The sequence below is a fragment of the Oncorhynchus mykiss genome, chromosome 12 (assembly GCF_057628025.1).
Source record: "Oncorhynchus mykiss isolate SJ-2025 chromosome 12, ASM5762802v1, whole genome shotgun sequence".
Taxonomy (NCBI): Eukaryota; Metazoa; Chordata; class Actinopteri; order Salmoniformes; family Salmonidae; genus Oncorhynchus; species Oncorhynchus mykiss.
Window position 1 is genome coordinate 405108 of NC_143033.1, and position 10525 is coordinate 415632.

Below are 10525 nucleotides of genomic sequence, written 5' to 3' on the forward strand. Positions count from 1 at the left end.
CTTCTGGACCAGTGAAGACTCTTCCAAAGTAGAGCGAGTTGCCTGTCTCCTGCCCTGCAAACCCTACACCAGTGGTGGACAGGCAGCTGTCTGGCATTTTACTCAGCTCGGCCATCAGGTTCGCGCTCTGGTGACGCACCACTTCTGTGAAAGTGGTCATGGAACTCTTGATGGTGGTCATTACAGTCTCAGTGAAGTCGCTGTTTGCATGACAGGGCAGCATGTTGGCCATCGTGCCAAATACGGCGCACTGCATGTAAGCCATTATGTTATCCGAAATCAGGTAGGAGCAGATCTTCAGGGCCTTGTTGCCTGTCTGTCCTCCCATCAGTTTCAGGCCACTATTCTTAACCATCACCATCCTGTCTCCCATCTGAGGAGCCACGAACCAAAACGTTTTGCTCTGCCTTTCTACGATCTTGCACCCCTGCATACGTTGCAGTACACTGTGATCGGTCCAGCGAATAGTCATATCCATCCCGCTGGACACGTCAGACCCCTTAGTGTCCAGTTCATAGCCCGTGAACAGCCTGTAATATTTCAATCTTGCCTCGGGATCGTCCTGCTTGACTCCCTCGGTCTCACCTTTTCTGTGTTTTTTACCCACTTGCTGATCATAGTAGGGAATGAACATGGGCTTCACCACCGTGGCCGCGCACAAGGGGTCGCAATGATTCACCTCCAGGAAAGTGGCCGATGCAACACTCATTATGGTAGCAAGGTCCTTGTCCTCAATGCAGCTGCTCACGAATATAGCAAGTAACTGAATCAGGTACAGGAATACCATGTGTCTAGGCTCCTCTCCGCGCTCGTATACTATATCGCTTTCGCGAAGGTCGTCCAGGTCGAACAGGTCCAGCAACTTGCGCAGCAACGACAGAATCTGACCTGCCTTGATTTTGTGAAAGTTGACGAAAACACTTGGGTAGGAGTCATCCCCATCCTTGTCTTCGGAGGCTACACTAAGAACGTTGTCACGTAGAGCCTCGTCAGTCAGGGTGTTCTCGTACAGGGAGAGGACCGTGTCCCGAGTGAACAATTTGCACAGGCTCAGAAACAGGGTCGATTCGAACTCCCCGTTTATCTTGGGGATGTTCTGTAATGCCAAGAAGTGCCCTAGGTGTTCTGCGTGCACTTTCAACACCTCGTCGGGGAAGACGTTTGGACAATGGAGATGCAAGACCACGGGAGACTTGAGAAGCACCGGCGCAAATGGGTTTGCGGGGCAAGGGTAGACGATGCCGGAGTCGTGTGGTCCCGTCGCTATGCAAAATCCATCCTGTTGCAGGCTTACCTGGAGTGTCTTAACACAGTTTGCCATTCTAAACAGAGAGATAGTGGGTCCACACCACGACTACAGACGAAACTAGTCAAGATGTTGACGTCTAAGACAAGGAGTTCGGACTGCGGCGATGCTTACAAATTCTGTTTGGATCTGTGGGACGAACTGTCTCTGGCCCTGATTGAATCACAAGAGTCGAGTGCAGTGTTGCCAAGCAAAGAGGAGTTGTCTCAGATGCAGGGCAATGAAGATATGATCAGACTGGCTCTCCTGGCTGATTTTTATAGGTACCAAAAGGAAGATCTGGCTTTAAATAAGGAGGAGTCAACGGAGAAGTTGTGTGCAATTAGGGCCAAGGCATTCAGCTTCCTCGCAAAAGGACTTGATGTCCGACCAGAGCGTACACTACCAAAGGTAATCTCTTTATCCAAAACGCCTCTGTGTCATAGAACTAGGGCCAACCCACCCGTCCGCAGACCACCGTTACAGCCACAGCCCCTTTGTCAAACTGTAGTAGGATCCTCTGAACATGGCAGCTCTCCTGTCCAAGGGAGGGATTATCTGGGTGGATACACTCCGCACACCCGAGAATCAGCAGCCGACCTGTCGCCCAGTCTACATGAGGCTGCTGCTGCACAGATAACGAGTCAGAGAGGTGGCACCCTTGCAACGGACCCAACGCAGCTGAGTGTTATTAAAAAGGTCTACAAGAAACGTAACCTCAAACCAGGACCCGGGCCATGTCCAATGTCTATGAGCAAACAGGACCAGGGCCGTTGTGATAACAGGGATAGCCAGAATGGGAAGAGCAAACGGCCCAATCGGCGCAGGCATCAACCTTACACACAGACCGGTGAACGACCCAGAGACAGGGAAGATTCCATAAAGTGGGCTAAACTCAGTTTTTCTGTGAAGAGGAAATCATACCAGGCTAAGCTCATAAGAGCCTTCCAGTTGGTGAAAGGCGTCGGACATTCTATGCTTACACTCAATTCCGAATGGGGCCTGAGTTGTTACTACAAACTAGCAGTCGCCTACACCACGGATCAGCCGCTGGAGATGGCAGCGGCCTGTCTACCCGAACTGCGTCAAGCAGTGGACCTCATCCACAGTGAACAGTTTCACAAGTTGAGTGGACTACCTCTCGGGTCTCAGATGCTGCTATACGCTGTGCTCAACTGCCACATCAACTGGGTCGACCACAACCACAAGCAGATACTCCTCATGCCCGGGCAACCGAGCGCCCGCACCCCTAACCGGGATGGAGACTTGAGGTGCTCGAGATGTCTGAAGAATCAGACCTTCCACTCTTCTGAGGTGAAAGGCAACCCGAGAAACATAGATGTGGAATTTGACTTCGAACAGATGAGGTTTGGGTCATCGTGCTGCGCTGCGCCCATGATAAACGTACCCCTCAGCACGGAGACGGTCAACACTTGTACCTTTACCGAGATGAAACAGATGTACACCTCTTGTAAGACATGCAAGCAGCCGATCTTTTCCGAACTACTAGTGGATATGGAAACGCTCTACTCGCGCTGTGTGGTCTGCACTTCGGACCATATCTGACACATCCGAATAGACACTAGCGATCTCACCAAGACCGAGGAGGCTATGACCGAAGCTGCCTCAGGCATTGTTCACGACGCCCAAGTCTCCGAGACGGACAAAGGTATGGCTGAAGCAGCATCGGGCATTGTGCACCAGTCCGACGTGACGCTGTTTAGAGCGGTACACTGTATACCCTTTGCTAGATTGAAAGATATAATCTGCACACATTACGGAGCTAATCACTTTGACACTGAGTGGCGGAGAGTCCGAGCCGGTCAGCAAGGCTCGGCCATCGGTAACAGAAATCTCTACCTGTACTTAAGCATCACAAATAGGCTGGACAGAAAAGAAGGGGCCATCCGAGAGATTATGGGACTGTACAGAGATATCGCCAAAATGGCATCGGGGAGCAAAGGCAGAGTGGAGACCTTGGCATCGGATCAGACTCCGCTTCTAGTAGAGCCAGTGGACCCCTCCCTGTGTGATAACGCAAAGATCGAAGCAGCCGAGAGCGTCATGGGACTGGAGGACTCTGAGGATATGAGCGAGTATCTGGAGACTTTCAAATGTAATACCACTCGTAGCTGCTGCCTTGAACTGGGGGAACTGAGTTGTTACGATTGGGAAGATTATTCAGATGAGGAATGGGAACAGGAGGGACTCAACAGTGGTTTGGTCGAGGATGATCTGAGCTGCATGTCTGCTCCAGTCCAAGACAACGTGACACAAGACAATAATGTGGGGTGCAAGGGTATATTGGAACACGGGACTTTGAGAACGTCTAAAGTTATAATTGACGAGGACTGACTGTTCATTATCCCTTTGTAAGCATTTGGTGATTGTTATACTATACACGGTCTTGTATCATTGTGTTGTTGCTTGTAACACAGAAATAAATTAAACCTTTGTTGTACACACAACCCTGTCTCCTGTCTATTCCACACCAAGGTGCCCACTCATGCCTCTCTAGCTCAGGGCATATGACCATGGAACCGTTTCAGAGAGGGGACTGGAGCCGTACGTGGCATATGTGCGTAAGGTTCGACGACGTACATCTTATAAGTCGTGTAGAGTACACCTGGGTGCACATGGCTGATATAGAGAAGCGAATACCGACATCTGTAAGTCTGACGGAGCCCGGTCATGATGGTGTCTTCCGCATAGCCGTAGGGTCGCATATGATCCCTAGTACACGCTATATAGTTCTCCGGGCTGTATACACACACTGCGGAGACAGCTACGGACTTGTTACAACCAAACATTTTACCAACACGTACACCGACACCAAGGGTCACAAAGTGAAAAGGATCAGCGTTTTAGCAAGAGCGCCCTTGGCCTGGGTGAAGATGAACACACCCGATGATACGGCAGCTAGCCACCTGACCTACCCTTACACAGGGGACATGGTTTGTGGACATCAACCCGAGCTTATCGTCTCGAGGATATACGCCAATATGAACCGTCACGTGCACAACACCTTAGTGTTTACCTCCTACACCCAGGACTCTACAGAAAGGGATAGTTTAGCCTCAGAATTGGTAGGCGAGACGTTGTCCATACTCGGGGCCCCGCTTGCGTTCAAGGCCTTACACGAACAGAGCAGGCTAACCCTGGAACGGCTGCAGTGTCCGAGTGACCGTGAGATTCTCACCATACCCGATCCACACAAAGCGCTTTGGGGTACCTGTGTATTGTGGCAGCTAGACTCGACCCTAGGCACTCTCTCACGTGCAACTGCTAACCAACACACGGACCTATCGCCAGTCCCATCTGCTGTTCGGTGGTTGAGCGTAAGGCTGACGTGCACCGGTGTAGAGGTGACTAGGTGTTGCGGGGGAAGTGCTACCAAAGACACTATACAGGCTCCCTACTGGGCAGTTGTACTCGCGGCCCTGTGTTGCGGAGCCCTGGACCGTTGGTCTCTCGAGCTAGACAACCAGTCAAAGGCGTTGAGAGTCGACAACAATCTACTCCTGAGTGAACGAGAGAAGGACGAGTTGTGTCAACGCTGCGGGTACGCTTATCGAATATCACCCGTGGTGTGTGAGTCAAGGCCCAAGCGAGTGTCAGCTGTGTTGCAGATAGACAATTTGCTCCTGGGTGGCATCTGCACAACTCTGTGTGCTGCAGTCACCCGAGATAACAGAGATGGATCGATTGCGGCAGGATCAGATAAACAAGCCAGTTACCCCTCGGAACACCGAGGCCGGGCAGAACGGGAACAGAGATATTGTCTCAATCACCGAAGGGTCTACAGAGCTAGCTGTGAGGAACATTGGGAACTGTACAAGTGCAAGGGAGAGGACGAGTGGAGAGAACGAGAAGAAGTCGACCAAAGGCAAGTCGAAGAAGACATCGTTAAACCCGAGTCACGAATCACCCCCGGGTGTGAAAGAAGAGCGAACCAGATCGCATCGTGGTGGGAAGATGGATCAAGGTGGTACTGGGGACAGGAAACAGAAGACGGAGGGGAAAGATCAGAACATCGACGAAAATACAGGTCGATGCAAATATCGGCAACGTACACGGGACGAGAAGAACAAGAAGAAGACAGATCGAGACAGGAGCCGAAGAGCAGAAGGAAAGAGCCCAAAGAGGACACCGACCCAGGCTGGTGGTCATGGCAGAAGGACTGTCGACGGAGACGACTCGAGAGACTCGGGTGCTACACGCATGGCGAAAGGGTCCGTAAACACAGGTTCTGGGACCTCTACCTCTCAGGATCACACCACAGAGGCGATGAACGCAGTAGATACTCCACTTCGATCGGACTTTGGAAGCGATTCTCATGCAATGTTCTTCAATGTCATATCAAAACTCTTCCCTTTGGATATCAATGCGGAGCCTTCAACATCTAGCACAGAGCCTGTCATAGAGCCTGACATCCCCACAACTAGCACCCTAGATGAGACCTTAATAGCAGTAGAGGCACTGGGGAATCATTTCCAAGACCTGGCTAAGTGGTTTCAATTATTTGAGAGTACCAAAGCTAGGGATGTAATAGGATTCGATTTGGCTATGGAGCTGTGCGGATGTTACGATCTCTTCATCCGTAGACTGGGGAATGGACTAAGGGATACATTTGGACAGACTACTGTCATACAAAGCGCACAACATGTCAAAGCGGCAGACCTAGCGCTGGAGAATATTGCGACCTTTATAAAAGGAGATGGCACCCGTGCATTGAAACGTGCCTTGGAAGAGCTGGGTTGCCAACCAGACAATAGCGCAGACTCGGAAACTGAGAGCATACGGACCGCTGTCGAGCAATTGTCCACTGACACAGGCAACATATCGTCGGCGCCTCACATTGTCGAGTCGCTTAAGGTGCAATGGGCTCTTGTAGTCGAGATAGTGCGTGCTCTCATCGCAATGATCCAGACCCACAATATCCCTTCTTTGCCTGGGACACTTGAGAGCACAGAACATCAGAAGGAGATCACCTTCGCTAGACAAGAACATGTCCGGTTGCAATCCGAGTGCAACACGGCCAGGGAAACCATTGATAAACTACAGCGTGATCTGTCTATCATGATACAAAGAGTTACTGCGGCAGACATGTACAACGAGGATATGCAGAGGACATCACTGGAGAGTAACAATCGCATCAGTGAACTAAAAGAGTTGTACGGCGGGGCGCAGAGCAAAGCGGAGGACCTACAAAGGGACATAGTCAGGATCACAGGTGAACAGGAGAGGGAGAGGTCCGAGTGGAGTTTGAAAGTAGAGAGATTACTCAAGCAGGTAGACACAACAGAGTCCAGAATCAAGACAATGCAGAGAGTCCATCTAAACGAACAGTGTGACCGTAAAGATCAGATATCTACTCTGCAAAAGGTTACGGACACCCTGTCACGGAATGAGAAAAAGCTAAAGAGTGATATACAAGACACGGAGTGTAGGCATACACTAGAGCTAGATAATGCAAGACGTGAAAGGGCTCTGCTAGATAGCAATATACATGATCAGGGAGCACATATCAAAGACCTTATGGCCACCATTGCCATGTGTAAGGAAAACAAAAATGAGCTCCTTCAGACCAGGGACACGCTGACCATGGAACTACACACTACGGGCAAGCAATTGCACATTTCTAAGATGAAATTGTGTTCACTGGATCAGTTGTTAGGTGTTGGAATGGCCAATGGTGAGCATAGAACTGTGCTAGATATGATAACGGCTCAGAAAGCAGCCTCGGTTGAAAGGATACGTAAGGTTCTTAAAGGAACAGTTATCCAGGTAATTAAGGAAGATGATGACGATCACGGTGATCAAGATGATATGGACACTGGGTCCGATACCGGTCAGCTGTTCAAAGACTATGAGAGGGAGATACACGACATCATACAACGTCTGAGTTCAGAACATCGAGCCATGGATGTGAGCGGGTTTAGTCCTACAAGACCAAGATCCATCAAATCTCCAGTGAAACGAAGATTCACTCCAATTGCCATATTGGAGAGTAGCCCAGAGGACCACCCGGTGCGTAAGAAGCAGGAATGCACGAGTGAAGTGAACCACGACGCTAACTCTGAATACACAGTCAAAACTGAGAAGCAACAAGATGCTAATCTTCCAGTGAAGATGGAGTCACAAGGGAATCGAAATGACAATGTGGTTCACTGTCAAATAATAACACAACTGAATAGGTACCTCCCTTTGGTCAAGGATCATATCAGTAGCCACAGTAAGGTTCACATGTTAGACATTCAACTGGGTGAGAATGATACCCCTGGAAAGAGACCGATTCCGGACTACATAGCACAATCCCTGATGATACACAATGATGTAAAGATCATAACTTTAGGATGTGAGACACCTATTGATACTCTGATGAGTGTGTTACAGGTCTCTGAGGAGATAGTCAAGGCCCTGTCCCATCATAACCAAAGCACCTGCCATTGCTCACAGATGACAGAACTCTCTCAGAGACTAGAATGTGGGCTTTTTATATGTTGGCCACCTGGGGGTGAATACGAGGTATATGGAGATGATCACAGGACAAGTTGTTTATATACTATCATAGTATACAGAGAGAACAGGTTGAGACAGTACTACTTGCTTGCTGTCAAAAGTGAAGGGTCTTACATGTACAACCTTGCAAAGCTACCGTACCCAGTGACGTTCCAGGTACACACGCATCCCTTTTGTCACACGTCCTATGGAGCATGTCAAGGGCCAGTGGGTTCCAACCCAAAAGATCCCCCACCTAGTGTAGATACCATTGAAACTAGTCACATTGTACTAAAAGGCCATGTATAGTTTGCCTGTGTTCAACAAAGGCCTTTGTCAGCTTGCAACAAGGTGGTGGCAGCAGTTTATATGTAAAAAGTACACCATGTCATATACAACACTTGATGTTTATTAAAAGGTTATTAATGTAATATACAACAGTTTATTCGTACAAGGTAATATATGCAATAACACAAAGCATTCTATTGTGACAGGGTCATATATGGTATATAGGCATATGTTGTTAGATATTATGTTAGACTTATGTACAGCAAAGGTAGCCATTCAACAGACTCATCTATGTTGTCATTAGCAATGGATCATGGCACAATAAAAATGTTACCCATTACAGTCGTTCTGGTTGAGTCTCAATTACCCTAAGGCATACAGTTTGCTCAGTTTTGTAATGGGTTTAGAGCATTCGGCACAGCTGGTGCTGCATCTACATGTTACGTGTCCACACTCTCCAACCCAGGTCTTGGTACTACAACATGCAGGACATGTAAACACGAAGTGGGGTGCTATTATAAGGGGTCTGGTAAACATTGCCTCTGTTCTGCACACTGGGCACACAATGACACCATCTGCCTTGATGCTTTGTATACACTGTATACACATGAAGTGTCCACAGGAAAGGTAGCGGTCTGATATCTCCAAGCAGCATAGACAGCTAAACGGGTTGCGGCACATGTCCTCTGACCCATCATCTTCATCGGTACCTATAGGGATAGACACATAAGTTACACAACACAAGTGTAAAGTAATGACCAGTTAAGCTTATCCTTACAACAGCCCTATGTACAATGATGTACCTACCTATAAGCACAACGTTTTCACCCGGTTCAATTTCGACCATTTTTGTATCTTGGTCAATCTGGGTATCCTCACACTCCACACTTGAAACAAATCGACCGTCTGACTTGATAACGGCGCTTAGTTTTGCCCATTGATCACCGTAGTACAGAGCAAGTGGTATAGTATCGTCCTGAGTGTCCCTTGAGATGATGTTGTTACGACTGGTCGATGGCTGTGGTGGTATATCTACCCAGCGGCGGAGAGGCATGGTGTATGGTCTGTGTCTCAGTACTCTGCCCTTTGTTTCCAGTGTGATGTATTTCATGTTGTGGTAGAATGTGTCCACATTGGAGTCCTGACCAACATTCTCGGTGTAGGGGATCGTGTTTGCATAGACTAGCATCATCTTGTGGTCACTCAGTGCTGTACAAGGAGCAGTCGCTGACAGTGCTATGTTGGAATCCCATACGTTGGAGCATACAACCTCATACCTCAGCATCAGGTCGTATATTCTCTGGGGTTCTTCACATTGTACTGTTATCATCTTGTTCGATGAACCAGTCAGTATAACGGTGACAACGTGGGGTTCCTAGGGGTGACACATACAAACGAGTGTTAACCAAGGGGTATACAGAGAACTGTCATGTTCCCGGCGATGATGATGGGTTGTAAACTTACATGTTGGCAGTACAGCTTCATGTTCGTCCCATTGTCTGCAACTGTAGACCCCTTCCTTAGCGTCCATTCGTAACCTTTCACTAAAGCCACGGTGTTTGTCAAATGTCTGTAGAAACTGAGTCCTGGTCTACTGTCAGTGTACGTGACACTATAGATGTTGCTAACTACAGCCAAACTATTTTTGTTTCCCAACAATGTATCCAAGTCTCCACACGTCATTACACTGTGAGTCTGTTCAACCCAGAGGTTTTGCATCAAACCTAGTAACTTGCCTATGTAAGTGCTTGCCCTCTTAGATTCAGTCTGAACGCAGATAACTGTCAAATGTCTAGTGTCGGCGTATGTCCACCTGCTGATGTACCATTTTGTGATGTTAGCCTTGATGATGTTGATGTGTTCTAGTGGTGTACAGCACCATCTAATGGCTATGGTAAGGTACACCATTGTACTAATGTCATGTAGGCCGACAGGACAGAATGTAATTGAAAGAGTAGCTGAGCTGATTCTATATAAATAGGGGAGCACCATGTGTCCAAGCATGGATCGTTGTTTCAACCAATGTTGAGGCTCTGGGGGTTGTAGCTTCCACTCGCCGCTCACTCATCACACCACAGCTGTACCAAGCGTGCCAACCCCATCCAGTCAATGTTAGGTACCTGGGCTTTCAGTCTCCGACAACGCTTAGAACACCAGACCACGGCTCACTCCTCCACCCAAAGCACCTGTACATGAGAGTGCAAGCGTCTAACGGTGCCTAACACATCCAGCCCAATGTTAAATCTATGGACTGGGGCACATTTATCCACCCAGGGTGCCTTCTGTATACCTCTGTAATGGACGTGTTCATTGCACTGCTATTATACACTGCTGTTTTCTAGGGACTCATGGCCCTCTGGGTGAGTAGCCTCTACTGGTATGGGTGTAAGCTGGTGGTGTTTTGTGTGTAAGGATAATGTTCACGGCAACAACAATATTTATGTAGTAGTA

General features: G+C 48.5%; 1 protein-coding gene across 1 annotated transcript; it reads right to left on the reverse strand.

Annotated features, from left to right (window-relative positions):
• Positions 1–8514: 8514 nt before the first annotated feature.
• On the reverse strand, positions 8515–9982 carry LOC110523749 (uncharacterized). The gene is made up of 4 exons (XM_090191539.1): positions 9539–9982; positions 8882–9449; positions 8680–8784; positions 8515–8549 (listed from the first exon to the last, which is right to left on the reverse strand). Exons 1-4 carry the CDS (start codon positions 9980–9982, stop codon positions 8515–8517), a joined length of 1152 nt encoding a protein of 383 aa, XP_090047665.1.
• Positions 9983–10525: the final 543 nt, after the last annotated feature.

Excerpts from the sequence above, each read along its gene's own strand:
- LOC110523749 (XM_090191539.1), bottom strand. The coding sequence starts at position 9,982 with ATGGTGTACCTTACCATAGCCATTAGATGGTGCTGTACACCACTAGAA. Across the intron at positions 9,450-9,538 it reads TGAAGCTGTACTGCCAACAT|GAACCCCACGTTGTCACCGT; the intron begins GTAAGTTTACAA and ends TGTCACCCCTAG. Across the intron at positions 8,785-8,881 it reads TGAAAACGTTGTGCTTATAG|GTACCGATGAAGATGATGGG; the intron begins GTAGGTACATCA and ends CTATCCCTATAG.